The 20,961-nt window shown below is 39.9% G+C and overlaps 1 protein-coding gene across 2 annotated transcripts in view; it reads left to right on the top strand.

Moving 5' to 3' along the window:
* APC8 (anaphase-promoting complex subunit 8) overlaps window positions 1-20,961 on the top strand; it is an 85,605-nt gene that overhangs the window by 22,367 nt on the left and 42,277 nt on the right. Inside the window, exons 3-4 of one of the 2 annotated variants that reach the window (XM_089402491.1) lie at window positions 12,991-14,241; window positions 14,638-15,097. In XM_089402491.1, coding sequence (XP_089258617.1) covers window positions 12,991-14,241; window positions 14,638-14,721 — 1,335 coding nt within the window. In that variant the 3' untranslated portion in view covers window positions 14,722-15,097. Of the gene's footprint in view, window positions 1-12,990; window positions 14,242-14,637; window positions 15,098-20,961 lie in introns of those variants that run through there. The other variant, XM_089402490.1, reaches the window with a different exon arrangement.

The following is a 20,961-nucleotide window of genomic DNA, read 5'->3' as shown; positions in this document are numbered from 1 at the left end:
ACATTTGAAAGTTTATTACTGATTAGGGTTGTGATTGTGCAAGATCTTTGCATAAAAGATTGAACGTTTGAAGCATGCTTGGATTGGTGGATATATCTGATTTAGTTGATTAGGAGAGATGAAGCGTCTTATGGCAAGATGCTTGGAAGGACATCTGGCCGCCCTATGTGTTGATGTCGAGATCTTGAAGTAGTGAGAGCGGTGTTGGTCACAGAGCTTCGACCTTGGATACGCACGTAGATCCTTGGGTTGGTGGTAGAGCTTAAATGCCTGATGGTACCTATAGTGGCGAAAGCTTGAGTCCACCTTAGTCCCACCTGATTAGAGTACCCTGGTCAGGTATCTAATCTGGAGCATTGCGTGTGCTGTGATTCTTCATAGAGCATATCATTTTAAGGTCTTCCAGGTACCTTATATATGTAATTATGAATACCTCCCTAGTTAAGAGGGAGTGTTGAAGAATGTAACTAGTGTCGGTCTTCATAATTGTATTTGAGTCATGATGTAATGTATTTGTCAAGGGAAAGAAAAAGAATTTTATTATTATAGAAATTGACTTATTAAAGTATTTGTTTCATGCTTGGGTCAATTGTTTATAGGTCAAAGCCTCCATTGTAGGCTTCTAGGGTTTATGTCAAGTGTTCTTATCCATGTCATAATGTAAAAGACCCTTCTTGGAATTCATTTGTTAAGAGAGAAATTTATTTTAATATAAAATAGGTCAATTAGCCCTCCTTCACCATGTTGGCTTCAAACTGGACAAGTTGGCCTAATTAAGGGGCATAATCTCCTATATAAAGGCAACAACTTGACTTCATTTGGAGCACTCACTCAACAAGTTCGATCTACAACTTCTGGGACAAGAAAAAGTGTGAAATTCAAGGGACAAGGAAGAAAAGGGCTAGCGAAGGAGAAGGAGGTCTTCATCAAGCACTAGAAGTCGAAATTCTCTCTCTCTCACGTGTGAAGCTGTTGGAAGGGCCAAATTGCAGTCTTGAAGCTGGGCTGAAATTTTGAGTTGCTGGGGGTTGAAATTCCGGGTTGTTGCTGGGCTATAGCTGCTGGACAAGAAAAGACTATCGAAGGGTGCTAAATTATATTGGAAGGTTGACTTGGTGGAGGAGGAAGGTCTTTTGGTCTAGGGCTTGGTCTATCTCAACTTGAATTTGCTAGTGGAAGAGTTTGACTGGGTTTTCCCATATCGAGGGGTTTTAGCCCTAGCTGAGTGCCTACATCTGGTGTCTTTGATCTTCGTGTTTTGCTTTTGATAATTACTTGATGAAACAAAGATAAAAGAACATAAGAAAGTTAATAAGAACACAAAGATATCACAAATAATTATCAACAAAAGAAAATCTTTCTGCATTTCCAATTTTCTAACATTGACTTCATGTTTGCCATTATCTCCAAGCTCTACCTTTTGAGAAATCTTCTTTTCAATCAATTCAGATAGGTGTTCATGACTTCCAGTCATGTACCTAGAAGCACCACTGTCCACAATCCAAATTTCATCACGACTTTCAATGGAACGTGTAAGAGCATAATAAAATGAGTGTTCAGGTTCAAAATCATATCTCCTATGCCAACTCTTTGAAGATGGCTCATTTAGATCAACAACAGAAGCATGATGTCTTTCTCTTTTTTTACGATCATCATTCCTTTCCTAGTTATCTCTTCGACTCTTTTGAGAACACTAAGCTTGATAATGACCATAAACTTGACAATGAAAGCATTGAATGTTTGATAGATCTCTTCTATCTCTTCTATCTTGAGAGGGAGAAGGACGTCTTCTTTGTGAAGTAGAATCCTTCTTTGGAGCAGATCTAGGGCCTTGCCTTTTTCCAGCATTTCTTTGAAACTTACCAAAATTTGGTTTCTTCTTATTTCCTTTAGCATGTGTTGCAAATGCTTCTCTACTTGGATATTCAATGACTCCTCTAGAAAAGAGTCTTGACTCTTCTTGAGTACATGCTGCCCATAACTTTTCAAAGGTTGGAGCATTTTCTCTTGCACTAATACTTGATGCAAACAAATTCCAAGATATAGGAAGACCACCCAAGGTGACAACTACCAATTCTTTGTCAGAGGCTTCATCAATGTCTTTGAGTTGATCTCTTATTTGAGATATCTTGACAAAATATGATGCCATTGTGTCATTCTTTGTCATCTTGATATTACGAAGCTGTCCTCTTAGATTGATTGATTGATTCACATTATTAATGGTATACAATCCAATAATAACATTGTATATAGCCTTAGCAGTTTTATGTTCAGCAAAATAGGGAATCAAATGATTCCTAACAGAATCCAATATTCTTGCCAAAATATCATCTTCATGATAAATGTCTTGGTCCTGTTTGATCAGATGGTTCAGTAACTTTACCTGTGACAATTCCCAATTTCAAATCTTGTCTTCCATGCTCAGTAGTTATTAGCTCCTTCAAGGTTACTTTCAGTCTTCATGAAGGAATTCATGATGAACATTGAAGAGTGCTGGTCACAATAAAGGACAAAACCCAAAAACTCAAGTATCTTTTAGATGCTCTTCAAGATGATCTCTCTGCTCTTTTCCTTCATCAAAGCTCTGATACCATGTTGAAATTCTAGTTTAGCTAGGACTAGAATAGTTTTTTCACAATTGATAACTACTTCTAATGATACAGTCAATTCTTTCTTTCCTCTTCAATCATCAAGTAGCTATACATGGAAAACTTCAACCATTCAATTCTTCAATAAGAGCAGTAAATAGAGATCATGTATATTTTCCACGAAATTCCGATCTGCTAGTATGAACAATCTGAAAACAAATTTTCTTTTACATAGACACAAAGTTTCTGTTAGAATTGGCAACTAGGGCCAAATTCCACTTTGGACAACTCCTCTCGGGAAGATAATTGTAGCATTGAATTCCTCTCCTCTAGAGGACCAAAAATGATATAAAGATTGTCTCATTTGGACAAGCAGAAGTGTGATTCTGAATTTTTGTATTATCTCATGCAAATTATTAAGGTCGGCCTCTCCTATATGTTGGCTCATCAAGCCCAATGGACACGTCTCTTGACCCCATCGAATAGTATATATAGAAGTGCTCCCTCACATTATATCACACAATATATCTCTCTGAAATGGCCGCAGATAGAAGGTTAGCTCCAGTGAAGATGGATGGGACTGTTTGTCGTTTTGTTTGGGCTACTTTATGTGCTGGGTTCCTTAGGGTGGGGGCCGCATCTACTAAGGAGTGTTTGGGCTTGTATGAATTCTGTTCTGGGCTCCCTTTACTTCAGATCCGAGCTATCCTGGAAGGTGACCACAAGGGTTTTGTGATGTGAAAACCCTTCTTTTTGGCAGGCCACTAGCTCTGGGAATCTAACTCATGCTAGCCGCAGGTTCTATCATGCCACTCAGATGGTCAAAAGGATGATCTTCATCTCTGGTTAAATGCAGACCCTTCTTCATGATAGTTGGTTGGTATTGAGGTTTGTTTATGGGCTGGATTGAACATTAGGAGGAGGAGAGAGTGACTTAAAGAGAAGCCGCGCAGTAGATGTGTTTACAAGGGCTGTATGTCACAAGCCCTAACCTGGAGCAGCAAAGGCTCATACAGAAATGGTATATCCTCCTCATTTCTGCCTCTGTATTTCTACTATGATTGGGTCATCTATTGATCTAAGGGATGTGCCTCTGGATGTTCTATTGACAAGTCAATCTTGACCTTTTATTGTACTCTCTCTCTGCTGAACATTTGATTATAATAATAAGAAGAATTGATCAAGGGTTTTCCCCATTATGGGGTTTTTCCCTGGCTTGAGCCATATTCTCGTGTTCTTCTTTCTTGGCTTGTCTTCAGCACTTATTGTTCATGTTCTTTCGTTAGTTAATGTTCAATGTGATTGCTAATGATTTAATGAGCATATGGTTGAATGAAATAACTAACCTAAGCAAAGAACATGTTAATCCAAATTTAACAGTTTCTCTACCAAATAGCAGCGGAACAGAACAGAAATAACTGCACAAATTCACACAAGAAAACAAGGCAATTTTTCTAGAGAACCCAACAAGGAAAACCCTCGCTTCAGACTTTTATGGAAGAAGAATAAGCTGCAGATCTCTTACAACCAGCTTGTCTCAATCACAAAAACACAATATTCTGTCTGCCTTAAACTAGGCTTGAAACAACTGCTAGAGTACTGATCTGCTCCTTGTAAACTGTGAGAACCCGAGCTCCTAAATCTATACGCATTCCTTAGGAAATATGCCCATATTTCCTAGCACATTTCCAGCTCCTAAAAAATAGGAATTTCCTCCTATTTTTCAGCGCACTTCTCAAGGCTGCTTTCCTTCTTCAATTCGCACAAGAGAAAACTTCTTGGATTGTTCCTGTCACAAGCTCACTTGCTCACAAACTCGTGCTCAAGAAATTATGAATACAAAGCGTGCCTTCGATCTCCTTATAGCAATTTGATTTGGTTATTGTTAGCGAGTTTCTAAATTAGGAAGTTGAACTGGAGCTTTTCTAGTTAACAAAAGTCAACACACTTAGTTAACTGGATCCTCCTAAAATTTAGGATGCTAACTTCTCAAGAATATTCAGTTCCCAATTTAACGCACACTAGAGGATAGATAACTCGGTCCTCTACAAGCTCGCACTAGTCAAACTGCTTCTTGAGCTCATCCACATCACTGGAACTCGTGCATGATTAACAAGATCACTAAATCGATTCCTTGAATTAAGGGACAAATCAAGGAATCCATTCCTTCGCTACTTTTCAACAGATCACAGTAGACAATGAACAGTAAACAAGAGACACCAAGAATTAGGCTCACAGCCAGGGCGAAACTTACAAGGGGAAAACCCAACCAAAATTCTTTCCTTATGAGAGAGATTCTGCCCATCAAAATTACATCAAGAATATTCCAACAAATCCAAATCTGAACTGAATAAAATACCAGTCAAAGTCAGTCAACAGAGAGAGAAAAGTCAGCTCCAAGTCAACTGTAATAGTGTGCTCAATAAGGCTGAAATTTGGCCGTGAGGTCACTGTAATAAGAGGCCAAAATTTAGTCCTGAATTCTCCACAGAAAAATCAATGCGCTGGTCAAACCCACAGTTAAGTCACTCGGTCAACATCCCACTGTAGAAGCTAAAAAATCATGCTCAAGAATCAACAAACTTCTGAGGTATGTGGCCTTCCAAGGAGATCTGATCTGAAGTAGAATAGATGCCAATATGCTCAAGTTAAAATACAGTCAATGCAGTCACAAAGAGAGAGTCAACGCATAAGAAAGAGAGGTCTTCTTGTCCTTCGCACATGTGGATATGCCCTCTGAAGATTGCAGAACGAACTTGATGAAATTTGATGTGATTGATGCTCCAAATGAGTGCCATCGATGCCATATATATGTGTGTTCTATGTGGGCTAATTAGCCCTAATGGGACCGACTTGAGGATCTCATTAGGCTGACTTGTAAGGATGACAAAATATAATTTTTTCCTTCAAAATTTTCAATGAAAAATGCCAACCGTAGCTACATAAATTTTCAACACAATACTAGTCATATGAGCTTGGATAGTCTTGAATCTGTTGTTGGTGGTCCTCAGAATCAGATCCATCTTGCCCTCAGAAATCACCCAGGCATTCTGGATATATCATGGGCATCTGCGTTGCTGTACAAGAAGCTGGAAGATGTCCTGTATTATGGCATCTTGTCTACAACATCCTCATCCTCTAAATGCTCCTATATGGTAGACCTCCTCTGAGATCCTCGTAGCATGCCTGTGAATATTTCTCTTCTGCATGTAAGAGGGGACAATTCCTCTGCTGATATATGGATTAAAAAAATGTTGATGGATAGATAAATGTTAAATTTGGACAACTAGGTCCAAACTCCATGTTCTGATGCTCAGATTAAGAGGCTAATATTTTTGTTGGATTCCTCTTTTTGAGAGGTGTAAAATCCATATAAAAATAGTCTTAATCCGATGAGCAGAACTTATATTTTGAATTTATTATTCTTAATAAATTATATGTGCAAAGGTCAGCCAGTTTTGTAATGTAGGCTCACATGCCCAACAGATGTTTCACACACCCTCATTGATGGTTATATATATACAGGAAAAGTTGGAGAGAATTTGATCACAAAAACAACTCACATCTTCCTCTCTCATCCTAAAAAGTACGAGCTACCTGGAGGACGAATTTCAGCCACACGTGGGAAGGACGAAGAGGATTTTTTCTGCTGCTAGGGTTTCGCAGAAGTTTGACCAGCGTTGACTTTGGTCAACGCTTGGTCCAAACAAGCTGAAAACTTGTGGGAGGTTCGATTTTTGAAGGCCATACTACCTGGCACAAAAATCGAGGTCAAAGGGTTGACCGTTTTGCTGCTGCGTTGACTTTTAGCTTGCTGCCCCTGCGTTGACTTTTCAGGACAGCATTGACTTTTGTAGAACTGACTTGGGTTGACTCATCTACTGGTTGGAGGGTTGTTGTGACACATGCTGGGCTGGCTGACCAAAGGAGACTTTGCTGGTTGAAGCATCCTGTTGACCGCCGAAACAAACACATACATTTTTCTTGTTTCTGATTTGTCTTCTGTAAGATCTGCTTATATGTTCTATCTGCATTTTGCTTATCTACTTGTATGATTGCTGTGAGAAAAGTGAAATTGCTCTTAGCATAGAACATCTTCAAAACTTTACATGGTATCAGAGCAAAGGTGAAGACAAACTCTATCTATAGCAATCATCATCGAAGGAAATGGATTCCTCTAAGCTTGAATTCAGGGAGAATGACAAGCTGACTGGAAGTGATGACTTCCATGCCTGGAAGATGTTATTAGATCTCAAATTAGAAGATCATGATCTCCTAGATCATGTGACAGGGAAGATTCAAGAACCTCCATCAAATGCCTCTGCTGCTGTTAAACACAAGTATAAGAAGGGAGAAATCAGAGCAAAACTGCTGATCAGGGAATCCATAAATAAGAGTCTGGTTGCCTACATATCTGAACTAGGCACATCCAAGGAGATGTATGACAAACTGATACTTATGTTCCGAGTAAACAATGTGAACCAAGTGCTATTCCTCAAGAACAAGTTGAAGAATATGAAGAAGGGCCGAGACGAGTCTATTCAAACTTTCTTTATGAAGTTGACCGAAACCAGGAACAATTTGCTAGCTATTGGGGAGACAATAGCTGATCGTGAGATGGTTCTCAACGCACTTGGAGGACTTCCATATGAATGGCAAGTATTCACAACTACCATTCTCAACAATAATACCATCCCTAACTTTGATGAGCTTCTGTCTAGATGTATGCAAGAAGAAACAAGGATGAAGGAATTTGATAATGAAAGAAATGCTGCCTATGTTGCTCATTCCCGAAAGAAGAACTCTGGTGGTTCCAAGGACAAAGGAAGGACTAAGACTCAAAAGAAGAAGGGTAAATGTTTCACCTGCCATAGGACTGGACACTATGCTAGAGAATGCCCCTTCCAGAAGAATTCTCCCGATAGTGACGACAACAACAACAACCGAAGGAATGGGAATCAAAGAAATGACAAATCCAAAGGAAAGAGGAAGGCTCACTTTGAAGGAAACCATCCTCCTTCTAAAAGGACCAGAAATACTAGGTATGAGGAGTCTAATGTTGTTGATAAAAGAAATGAGTATATTCTAATATCTGCTCTCTCAGCTGCATCTCCGCCCGACACTATGGATGTCTGGCTAATCGATAGTGGTGCCTCAAGACACATCACCGGATTCAAGGAAGCACTTTTTGACATGGTTGAAAGGGATACTAATCTAGAAATTACCCTTGGGGATAATGCCACTTATCCTGTGAAAGGGACCGGGACTGTGACCCTCCACTTGTCTCAAGGACAAGTCCTCCATCTACAAGATGTACTCTATGTACCCAAATTGAAGAAGAACCTTGTGTCTGTATCTGCCATGGAAGACAAAGGATTCAATGTAACTTTCTCTGATGGAAAGGTACTCATGTGGAAGAAGAGCTTCAAGGAAGCTATCTCAATTGGTTTTAGAGTTGGTACACTCTACCAGGTTGGAGGGAGTCCGTTGGGAGCTATGACTTGTGATACTATCCGTCAAACCGAACTATGGCACCGAAGATTTGGACACCTTCATTACAAGGCTCTTCCCGAAGCAAGGAAGGTGGTGACAGGGATGCCTGATTTTGGAAATAATCATAAAGGTGTATGTAAGGGCTGTGCTGAAGGAAAACATACAAGGGGACCTTTCCCCTCAAGTGTCACAAAGACATCTGAGATATTGCAACTGGTCCATTCTGATCTTTCCGGTATGTTGCCTGTAACATCCCTGGGGGGATGTTCTTACTATATGACATTTACTGATGACTTCTCTCGCAAAACCTGGATATACTTCTTGAAGAAGAAGGATGAGGCTTTCATGTGGTTCCGTACCTTCAAAGCCTTGGTGGAAAATATGACCGGAAAGAAGATCAAGATTTTGAGGACTGACAATGGCACTGAATATGAGTCAAATGAGTTCAAAGACTTTTGCAGAGAAGCTGGCATTAAGAGGGAGACTACCACTGCATATACTCCTGAGCAGAATGGTGTTGCTGAACGCAAGAATAGGACTATTGTGGAAGCTGCCCGTGCCATGCTATGTGACCAGGGTCTTCCAAAGTTTCTGTGGGGAGAAGCTGCAAATACTGCTGTGTACATTCAAAACCGATGCCCTCATTCCGCTTTGGACTCCAAAACTCCCGAAGAGGTTTTCTCTGGTAAGAAACCTGATGTCTCACATTTTAGAATTTTTGGATGTCCTGTCTATTTTCATGTGCCGAAAGAAAAGAGAAGTAAGCTGGACGCTACTGGGAAGAAAGGAATGTTTGTGGGCTACAGTGAGACTTCTAAGGCATATAGAGTCTATGTACCTGGTCAAAGGGAAGTAGAGATAAGCCATGATGTCACTTTTGACGAAGATGCTTCCCTGAAGAAAGTAGTAGATCTTCCTAGATCTGAAGAAAACCATGAAGAAAGACCTGGAAATCTGGAAGAACCCCAGGATGAGACTATGCCTGATGTTGAAGAGCCAATGGACCCTATTGATCCTTCCCCTTCTCTAGGAAAGAGGCCATCATGGCTCAGGGACACCCTCGAAGATGCTGAGGGTCATGCTGCCCCAAGGGGAACATTCCGAGAAAGCAAGAAGCCGTGTAGATACCAAGGGTATCTAGCTGCCATGAGTACTATTATACAATCTGAACCTGGATCTTTTGAAGAAGCCATCAAGCATCAAGTCTGGAAGGATGCTATGCATGAAGAATATGAGGCTATTATGAAGAATGATGTCTGGGATGTGGTCCCGAGACCGAAGGACAAATCTGTTGTCACCGCTAAATGGCTCTACAAGATTAAACATGGATCTGATGGGAGTGCTGAAAAGTTTAAGGCAAGATTTGTTGCCCGTGGCTTCTCTCAAAAGGAAGGAATTGACTATGACGATATATTTGCACCTGTGGCTCGATATACCACCATCCGATCCATCATAGCCCTTGCTGGTACGCAAGGATGGAGTCTTCATCAGATGGATGTCAAGACTGCTTTTCTGCATGGTGCAATAAAGGAAGAGGTGTATGTAGAACAACCTCTGGGATTTGAAGTTCAAGATCGAGACACTTATGTCTGCAGGTTGAAGAAAGCCCTCTATGGGTTAAAGCAAGCACCTAGAGCTTGGTATGAGAGGATGGATAGTTACTTGATGAAGCTGGGCTTCACTCGAAGCAATGCTGATCCAAACCTTTACTTTAAGGTTGAGGAAGGAAAGCCTCTCATTCTAGTGCTGTATGTGGACGACCTCTTCCTGACAGGTGATGACCCTCTCATTCATCAATGTAAGAGGGAGCTTGCTGCTGAGTTCGAGATGAAAGACCTAGGATTGATGCACTATTTCCTAGGCCTGGAGGTCTGGCAGAGACCTGGAGAGATTTTCCTTTCTCAAGGAAAGTATATTGTGAAGCTTCTGGAAAGATTTGGGATGGTGGACTGTAAGTCCGTGTCGACACCAATGGAACTCAACTTTAAGAAGTTGAGTGGCAGCGCTGCAGGGCCTATCTTGGCCAATCCTACTGAGTATCGTCAACTCATAGGAGCTTTGATGTTCTTAGTGAACACCCGTCCGGACATATGTTTTGCAGTGAATACTTTGAGTCAACAGATGGTTGAGCCTCATCATTTTCACTGGGTTGGTGCCAAGAATCTTTTGAGATATCTTCGGGGCACGATAAACCATGGGCTGAGATACACTGCCGAGAGTGTGATACTCCGGGGATATACTGATGCCGATTGGGCTGGCAGTGTGGTGGATCGTAAGAGCACATCTGGATGCTGTTTCAATCTTGGTTCTGCTTCGATCTCATGGATGAGCAGGAAGCAGAAGTCGGTGGCTTTGAGCACTGCGGAGGCCGAATACATTGCTGCTAGTATGGCCTGTTGTGAAGCAGTTTGGTTGAGGAAGCTCTTTAGTGAGCTGTTCCAACATGTGCTAGATACCACTGTAATACTCTGTGATAATCAGAGTGGGATTCGTATGACTGAGAATCCTGTGTTCCACGACCGATCCAAGCATATTGATATCAGGTACCACTTTATCCGGGATATGGTATAGCGAGGCGCCGTAAGGCTCGATCATATAGGAACTGATGAGCAGGTCGCGGATATTCTCACTAAGCCCCTGGGGAAGGTCAAGTTCCTAACCTTCCGTGAGAGTCTTGGTGTCGTGGAAAGACCCTATGATGTGGGTCCTGTTGGACAATGAGCTCTGGGAGCTCTGGGGGGCTTTGGGGATAGCTTCTCGGAGCTATAAGCACTCATAATGCTTCTGCCCCACCCTTGTGATTATTGAGCTGGTTCGCCACTCATTTAATCTGTGCCCCGTATGCATCCTACCCATTGAGTTCAGGGCTCATGGGAAGTACCTCTCATTTGGCCAATGAGGTGTGGAAAAGCTAGAGACTATTAGCAAAGACTGATGGACGCATCAGAGATTGCCGTACTCTCTATCTAGGATGGCATGGTCCAACCACTTGATCTGGGATCAAGATTTGTGAGGTCTGGGACCTCTGGACTGATTATGTCAGTCGGGGAATGATGTCTTTGTGACTGACCCACTTCTGTTCTGAAATAAAGAAGCCAGCAAAGCAAGTTTCGGCGGGATGACTCACGATGTTAATTGCACTAATAGATGGAGTTCTCCCTAGTTGAGAGGGAGTGTTAAATTTGGACAACTAGGTCCAAACTCCATGTTCTGATGCTCAGATTAAGAGGCTAATATTTTTGTTGGATTCCTCTTTCTGAGAGGTGTAAAATCCATATAAAAATAGTCTTAATCCGATGAGCAGAACTTATATTTTGAATTTATTATTCTTAATAAATTATATGTGCAAAGGTCAGCCAGTTTTGTAATGTAGGCTCACATGCCCAACAGATGTGTCACACACCCTCATTGATGGTTATATATATACAGGAAAAGTTGGAGAGAATTTGATCACAAAAACAACTCACATCTTCCTCTCTCATCCTAAAAAGTACGAGCTACCTGGAGGACGAATTTCAGCCACACGTGGGAAGGACGAAGAGGATTTTTTCTGCTGCTAGGGTTTCGCAGAAGTTTGACCAGCGTTGACTTTGGTCAACTCTTGGTCCAAACAAGCTGAAAACTTGTGGGAGGTTCGATTTTTGAAGGCCATACTACCTGGCACAAAAATCGAGGTCAAAGGGTTGACCGTTTTGCTGCTGCGTTGACTTTTAGCTTGCTGCCCCTGCGTTGATTTTTCAGGACAGCATTGACTTTTGTAGAACTGACTTGGGTTGACTCATCTACTGGTTGGAGGGTTGTTGTGACACATGCTGGGCTGGCTGACCAAAGGAGACTTTGCTGGTTGAAGCATCCTGTTGACCGCCGAAACAAACACATACATTTTTCTTGTTTCTGATTTGTCTTCTGTAAGATCTGCTTATATGTTCTATCTGCATTTTGCTTATCTACTTGTATGATTGCTGTGAGAAAAGTGAAATTGCTCTTAGCATAGAACATCTTCAAAACTTTACAATAAACCCTATTGAGATTGCACTACGCTGATATTCTCAATGGGAAGCGCCAAAAACGGTTGTTAGAGTAGGTATATGTGTGAGAACCTGCTGATATGAACTCTCTAACGCCATTCTCATCAAGGCTGTTGCCCACAGAGTGTGATTAAATCTAGTGTTGCATGTTTCTCAGCTCCTTTTTGAAGCTTCTTTTATGACAAGGAGGAGAAATGATCTATTTCTGCAAGGGATGAAATGGTAGTAAGTTTTTAGGGCATCCCCAAGTGTGATGGTCCCTTTTTTTTCTTTCATCATTAAACATTCTAATCTATGCTTGGTTGTTTCTTAGCACAAAACTCCTTTGATTGCTATCAAGTCTGCCACCTTGTTATGTTTTCTCAAGACACGATTCCATTACAAATTTTATAAGTTTAATGCTCATTGCTACTACCTTAGCTTATTCAAGGCAGTCATTTAATGTCCCTATATTACTTATCTGTTCTCACTTGGATAGTTTTACCTCTGGTACATGATTCCTTTTAACTCTGCTATTCTGGATGCCATAAGATATAAACTGAGCTTGAGCCCTAAAACTATTGCCATAATCAGCCTTGTGAGTGGTGGCTTGCCAATCTCTATGCTATTCTCTAGACTGATTTCCCTGTGAAGTCAATCAGATTTTTTTCCTTGCGGGATGAGTTGAGTATTTTGACTTGAAACATGGTGATTTTGACACTGCCCTATGGAATGAAGTGTCATGTTTACAATTTCTTTTTAATGTTCTTTAAGTGTTTATGGGAATCTTGTATACATCTTACTTTGCTCGAAAAACTATTGACCAGTGCATCAGTATGTCAAAAATCATCTAGTTTCAAGTCACCCTTACATGGGTTTAATGTTTCCGTTATTTTGATTAGGCTGGGGAGAAGCGAAAGGAGGAAGAAGCGATAGAACTTGAAGGGCCTTTAGGGAAGAATGATGCTGTAAATAGTGACCTGCCTGTATTAGCACAGGAGCTATCTAGCAGTCAGAAGAATGGTACTCTTGATCCATTTGGGATGTATATGTATGGGATTGTGCTACGTGAAAATGGACACAATACAGCAGCTCGTGATATTCTTGTAAAGTCTGTTGATGCTTATCCATGGAACTGGAGTGCTTGGCTCGAGCTACAGGCTCTGTGTACGGATATTAGCACTTTAAACAGTCTTGAGCTAAAGGATCACTGGATGAAAGATTTCTTTCTTGCAAGTACTTATTTGGAACTACAGAAAAACAATGAAGGATTACAAAAATATGCAAAGTTACAGGAGGTTTTTCCTTTCAGTGAGTATATTTTAGGTCAGATAGCATCAGGTCTCTACAATTCACGTGAATATGACCAAGCAGAAAACTTATATTCAGATATGCTACGCTATGATCCTTATCGTGTAGATGGAATGGATATTTTTTCAAACATATTGTATGTGAAGGAGTCCTTTGCTTCATTGAGCCACTTGGCACACCGAGTATTTTCTACAGATAAATATAGGCCAGAGTCTTGCTGCATTATTGGAAATTATTACAGTCTGAAAGGTCAACATGAAAAGGCTGTTCTGTATTTCAAGCGAGCATTGAAATTAAACAAAAATTACCTTTCAGCATGGACATTAATGGGACACGAGTATGTGGAAATGAAAAATACTCCATCTGCAATTGATACCTACCGCAGAGCTGTTGATATAAATCCCAGGGATTATCGTGCTTGGTATGGCTTGGGGCAAACCTATGAAATTTTGGCCCTGCCTAATTATGCACTTTATTACTATCGACGAGCTGCTCATCTGCGACCTGATGATGCTCGGATGTGGATTGCTATTGGAAATTGCTATGATAGTGGTCACCTGGAAATGTTTGATGCAGCTATAAAGTGTTATCTTCGAGCCTTAAGAAACAATGATAATGAAGGGATTGCCATGCACAAACTCGCAAAATTGCATAGCAACTTAGGACATCACGATGAAGCTGCACACTATTATAAAATGAACCTAGAGAGAATGGAAAAAGAACATAATGATGGTCCAGAAATGATGGATGCACTGTATTACCTTGCCAATTATTACAAACATCGAAAGGATTTTGAGGCAGCAGAGATGTATTGCTCAAGACTTTTGGACTATGGTGGTCCTGTAAGTTTCCAACCGTTGATCTCTTCTTGCACTAACTTTGTTTTTAATCTTTTCTAAACCAATCAACACAAAATATTATGATCTTGATGAGTGATAGAGTAGAAACTAGATAATCCTGAGATGTCACGGCATATTTGGTATCTACACATTGTCAACCTATCTCTATGAAGATTTTTCTGGGAGCATATATTGTGATTATTTCCCTGAGATTATAGTGGAATTGTTTTGATGTGGTCAAATATGTACGTTTGTTTCCTGTTACACATCTAATTTTGTTATTCTCGAGGTTTTTATTGGCTCTGCAACTTGTAATTATTGCTGAATTAATTATGTATAGTGTGGACTTCTCCAGGGATTATTATGTGTTTTTTTAATGTTTTTGTCCATAATTACCAGGCAAAGCAAAATGCAAAAGGTTTTCTTCAAGAATTAAAGAGTGGGGAAAATCTAGCGATGGATGTTGAACAAACTACACCATGAACTTGTTGGCATATTATGGGAATCTCTCTCCAATCTTAAATTTATTCATGTACAATAATAAATGGACAGCATAGCTGTAATTTCATGCGGAATGATTTGAAATTTTGGAAGCTTGCTGCTGTGTACTATCTGCTTTACGGGAATGTTGTCTTTGAGAAAAAGGATGAAAGGACAATATGTCTGACATCATACCTGAAGATGACATTATGCCTGATCTCTGACCAGGGATCAAGAACAAAACATTTAGCTTCTCACATGCTTCCATTCTCTTCTGATATTGTGAATGCCCAAGTGGTGGTAGTTATTATGGAAGACTGTATTTATCTATGCGTAATCTCATGATTTGCTATTGGAGAACACCGAGTCAGTGAATCAACAGTGTACAGAAGTGTTTGCACATGCTATAAAAAGGGATGAAAAGGCAAGAACAGTTAAACTATTATTTGTGCTTGTGCCTGTATAGGTCTTTAATATCTTACGTTTGACCAGTAATGAAATAAATGGAATCTACAGTTGCATATGCGTATATTGTATTAGCATTATGCGAACCTGCAAGCGAGATCATTGTTGTAAAGAATCATATAACTATTCGCTTAATCCTATTAAAGTTTATCAATTGCACCGAGTCCTAGTGAATCACTGATATGTACTGGTTGTACGTATAGTAAATTTAAATAGGAAATATTTCTAATAGAGAAGCTACTGCATCATTATATAGCCTTAGCCTCGTCGCTTGGGTATAATGAATTTCAGAAGTCTGTTCAGATGTCATTATGAAATTAAGGGAAACACGAAAACTGTGCCCTGTCGAGGTGATGATTGTCAATCATACTACGCAAAGGTGAGTGGTTCAGCATATGCTAAAAGTGAGGTTGTTTAGGCTTTTAATGTTTTGGTTATCCTTCATTTTCCTTTTTTTAAAAATTTAAATTTTGACTTTTCAGTCTCGGGGAGCAGTCCCGCTTATGTCTTCAAAGGAGGTGCAATCTTACTTTTATTCACAAGTTGTTGAATCGTGGGTTTTCTTCAGAAAAGGTTGAATTGGTGATTGTGATGGTTTCTTTACTTTTGTGGTCTTTGATCTCTTTGTGGAAGTTGCTAATTTCTGGAGTTTAGTTGTTCACCTTCTCACTGCCCTTTTATGTGGCAGGGAGATGGTTCTCCTGAAAGATTAAGAGATTTCTCTAATTTTCAATTTATTCAGATTAATATTCAGTAAGAGGGGTGACTAAAAAGCAGTGTAGGTGGACACAATTTGAAAGATGTAATGACTTATGTGGGACTGGACTTCAGTATTTCACCAATGAAATCTTTGGAGATAATGGGAAAGGCCAAGCTTGTTTTCTTGCTAATCTACTTGAGGTTGGCTAACCAGTACATGGCCTTCTGGTTAGGAGCTTGGACAATGTGGAAGTTGAATGCTTCTTTTTGTCCCCTTTTCCAACGCATTCCTCGTTTCCTCTTCTTGGTTGTCTGTTTTCAAGTTTGTTTTTTAAGAAGGAATGGTTAGCTTGAATGGGGGAGCAAGATGTAAGATGCACATGCAAATGGCATGTTCTGCATATGAAGACAATGTTTTAGCACAGGAAAGCACTTTTCTTGATGGTGTTTTCTGATATAAAAATCACCCCAAGTGGTCTCCTATACTTTTAAGGACGGCATTGTCCCAGAATAGATAAGAACATTAGGGCGCCCCACCCACTGAGATGGTCTCAGAATCTTTTATAGTTGGGTTGAAGTTCTGCGAAGACTTAATGGACAGAGTTGAGTTATTCAAGAGTCATTGACTTATAAGACACATGGCATGATAAAGAAATTAAAGACACATGGATCAACTCCTCATTGGTCCTTTAATCATTGGAAACAAAGCTTCAAAAGGGGGAGGTCACATTGTGTACCTAAACAAAACATTTTTATTATGCAGGTAAAATATATGTATGTAAGCTCTTTTGAATAATGTTCATCATAGATCTTGTAGTTACAGTTCCTATGTCAATAAAATACTTTGTTGTATCATTGTACAAGATGTTGATGAGATTTTTGATATAATTCCTGGAGTTAAGTTGTCACTCCTACACTTTAGCAAGGTTTCTCTGCTAGAGAGCGATGCATGGGAAAACTCAAAGGGGAAGTTGGAGGTTGAGAGAAAGACAAGAAAAGAGAAGTTTTAGAGACCAAGGCGACATGAACATATAGATTAGACCAACCATAAAAATAAGTAGATATAATTGTTGAAAGAGCTACGAAATTAGTAAAATCTACAAGAAGTTTTGTTACATGAACTGGAACTTTTTATGTCCTCATTGAAAAGCATGAGAGACTTTTGAGTGATTGTGAAGTACAGGAGGTGCTCCTTGTGTTGTGAGAAGCAGGTAATGTGGGCACCTAGAGCTACTTAGTCCTGTGCAAATTTGGAAGTGAAATTTACCCTGATTGAATTCATTATAAGTTGAACCCAAGACACATATTCCACTTCTCCCTAGTGGTATCATAGCCTAGCTAGTGGATGGAGTTCTACAATGAACTACCTACGGTTGGGTGGAAATCGCTATGTTTTGCTTGGTTTGTCGGTCATCTTCTTCTCGCACAGATAAGTTATTTATCTCCATTCTACAATTATAAATGAGCATGTAAATTTAATTTTTTTTCTAGTTGTGAAAATTGCGATGTATGCATGCATTGAACCATATTCTAGCTTTTATGAAATTTTTGTGATTGTTCGTTTGATTCTTTGTAAACAAATTTCCATAATGGCATATGTCTTGGATTAAAACTGGGTATGAATGGTGTTCTTGGATGCTTTGTTCCTTAAGTACCCATTATGTTTAGTTGATAAATTACTTCAAATCCTAGGCAATTCTTTTACATCATTTAGATTAAATTCTTCTCTAATGTGAAATTCATTCTTGGTTATGGATTCTATAAGACTTTAATGTTGTTTATTTAGGCTTGGATTTTTGGCCCCTCACTTGGTCATATGGATCGATGGTGGTTGTGATCGAGGGCCAGTAAATGAAAGGGTCTAAAGAGTAGAATATGGCAATTCTCCTTTCTATTGGTTATTGGGATTCTTCCCCATCATTTGACAAAATCTAGATATTCAAAAGCCCTGAATTCAGGAACTTTCCCTTTTCATCATTGTTGGGATTCCTTCTCTTCCTTCGACAAAATCTATATATTTGAAGAATTCATAAGTCCCCAGGTTAACTAGATTTGGAAGTTTGTGAATGTGGAACTTCTTTAAATTGCACCTTTTGGAAAATATCGGTTTGGATGCCAATAGGGCAGATTTCGTGGGAATCACATGGAGGCCACATAGGCAAACCCCAAACCATGCGGGTGAGCAAGTGCTAACATGATATGATGATGTGGTAGGATGATTTGTCATTCTGGTGTGGCAAGGATGAAAGGTCAGGAGAACATGGCACATTAATGTGGCATGTTGATGTGTGTGTGTTGGCATGGCATAAAGGTGCAAGGAAGTTGACATGGTGGTTGATGTGGCAACGATTGTGGTGAGTAATGTGGAATCCATGGAATTTGGAAATATGGAAGATTGTGAAAATGGACATTTTAAGTTTTTTTGGATTTGGATGTTTTGAAATTTGGATATTTGGAAGTTTGGATATTTCGGAGGTTGACCACCTTGATGGAGCTGAGGTGGTATAGATGCTTGACAATGTTGAGGTGAAGGCCAAGTGGTAGACCTTGTGGCGGAGGTGATGTGGAATTTGAAAGTTTGAAAATTTGGATTTTTCATAAAAGGGGACTTTTGGAAATATATGGATTCGGATATTCGGATAGTTGACTCATTGATTGAGTGCCATATCTAGATTTGGATTAATCCGAAAAAACTAGAAAAAATTGAGGGAAAAAACCTAGATTTGGATATGACATGGCATGATGATGTGTATGGCTTGTAAATGCCACGTTGCATAATGGTAACATGTTGGCATGTGACTACCATGTGTCAATGGTATGGTATGCTGACGTGGCTTAGGTAATGAAATATTTTGAGGGCCATAACTTTGTGTCCAAAGTTGAGGATTTGATGAAATTTGTATCGTTAGATAACTCTTGACGAGTAGAAGATGATGGTGGTCTCAGAAGAGGCTTGAGATTGTTAAAAGGAGGGATTTTAGATTCACATTTCTTAAGGTAGCCTAAAGGGTTTGTTACCGCTCAAACTAGCAAGGGTCCTAAAAGGGGATCCTAGAGTGGCAATTGCTAGGTCAAGGGAAACAATGGAGCAATAACTCGCTGTCACCTCAACTAAAGCTCCCTATTATTTATGGACTTTCACCGATGGGAGGAGACCTGGTATGAAGGGAATCACCTAGATGAATTGGTCAATAAAGGGAAAAGATTGATTCCTAAAGAAGCCTATTAACAAGAGAGGCTCAATATATCACTTGCTTGCCCAAGCAGCAAGATGAAATGATCTCTATGAAGGGCCAAGAGGTTCATAGGGGCTAGGTTTAGGGAATGGGACTTCTTGAGGAGGGACCTAGTCCTAAAAACCCTTGTGAAGACTTGGTTTCCAAATGGTCTTTGAAGAATTACATTCCAAAAGTTATGGGACCACACAAGACCAAGTGGACCCCAGGTTAGGTCAAGGGGATAGGATTGAGCAACCAATGGTATGCTTGACCTAATTAGGGAGGAGAAGGGGATCAAAGAAAGAATTTTCAATGAAAGGTAATGCAATGATCCCAATGAGGTCACTAGCCAAGGGAAACCTAGGGTAGGAAACGGTCCCCGAGCTAGGGGTTGCAATATCTCGAGATCCCACTGTGGGATTTGCATCAAATTGGGAGGGCCTCTACAGAAAACTCCAGCACAGTTGTGGACTAAAAATTGAAGTATTTGAATTGCTAGATTGTGAGATAGGTGATTCCTTTGGTGACCTATGTAGGCTAGGTCTAGAAAGAAAGGGAGAAGGTGAGAAAAATATGATTTAAGGTGATCACCTATGGAAGACCAATGCTTATTCCTTTGAGAGAAATGTAGTCAAGAAGATTCCAATGATTCAGATGGTTTCATTAAGTCAAGGAGGCCTCTAGAACAATTTTGCGTGACAGTTAGGGCATGAGGAAAATTGCTTCAAGGTCTTTATACTTCAATGTGCAATATGTGATGACTTATCAAGATAAATTTCAATGAAATATCTCTAAGAAAATTCACTTATTTAAGCATGTCCCATAACATGATGCAATGCTAATAAAAGACAAATTTATACCCTTTCACCAAAGAAAAGCATCAAAAGTTTGGCCTAGTATAGCAAAAATTGTAACATCATTTATGTGACATAAAAAAGAATGACAAAATAGCATTAAAATAGATCCTATATGTGAGAACAAGTATATCCAATCATCATCATATGCCAATAGAGAAGGCTCCAAGACAAAAATGAAGATATATAAACATCAAAATTCATCCATCCTTCCAATTTCGTCCTCCAAAAAGAATAGCGAAAATCTCTTAAGAGAGAATGATCAATCCAAGTGATGATACAAATGAATTCATGTCTCTCCTATTTATACACTCATTAGGTGTTCGAATTACCTAATTTGAGCCTACATTAGCCCATCAACTAAAATAATGTGCAAATAACTGTCTAATGGTGACAAGCCCACCAAACTAGCTCACAAATAAAATAAGAAGCCTCCCAAGAGGTCGAATGGTCACTAATGCATGTCGTTGGCCTCTCTAAGAGCCCCGATGAAGTCCATAAGTGCCAAAATGATGAGTTGGACTTCCAAAACTTGTGGTGCTCCCAATGGTTGTGAGGGCACACAAGTGACCTAATGGGTCTCCAAGTAAGTCGAAGATGCATGTAGGCCATCTATAAGGGCTCAAATGATGGTGTAGGTGATGCCACATTATCCTACAGGTCCTGGGTTGATTGCCAAGTGCATGGTACATCTATGGGTCTGGCTGGGGAAAGGTGAACCAAGTGCATCTTCCTCGTCCAATAGGTGCATCTCGAGCCAATCTATGAACATCTCTGTGGATCCATGGAGTGTTGTCTACTGTTGTGGAGGCTTGTGGCTCTCAACACACACCCTACATGTGACAATGTAGCCCTCTGGAGGGTTAGGACTCTGTACAAGGAGACCAAACTCAAGATGGAGACCACCTGCAATGCTGCATAAGATTTAATGTGTCCCCTAGCCTTCTAGTACAACAAGTCATCAGAGAAATAGAGTAAAAGAGCTTACAAACCATGGACCACAGGTG

The sequence above is a fragment of the Pinus tabuliformis genome, chromosome 2_1 (assembly GCF_031772625.1).
Source record: "Pinus tabuliformis cultivar Carrire ecotype Pingquan chromosome 2_1, CPIR1, whole genome shotgun sequence".
In the NCBI taxonomy this organism is placed as follows: domain Eukaryota; kingdom Viridiplantae; phylum Streptophyta; class Pinopsida; order Pinales; family Pinaceae; genus Pinus; species Pinus tabuliformis.
Note: the sequence above shows the minus strand (reverse complement) of the source record. Positions and strands in the feature narration are given on the sequence as shown.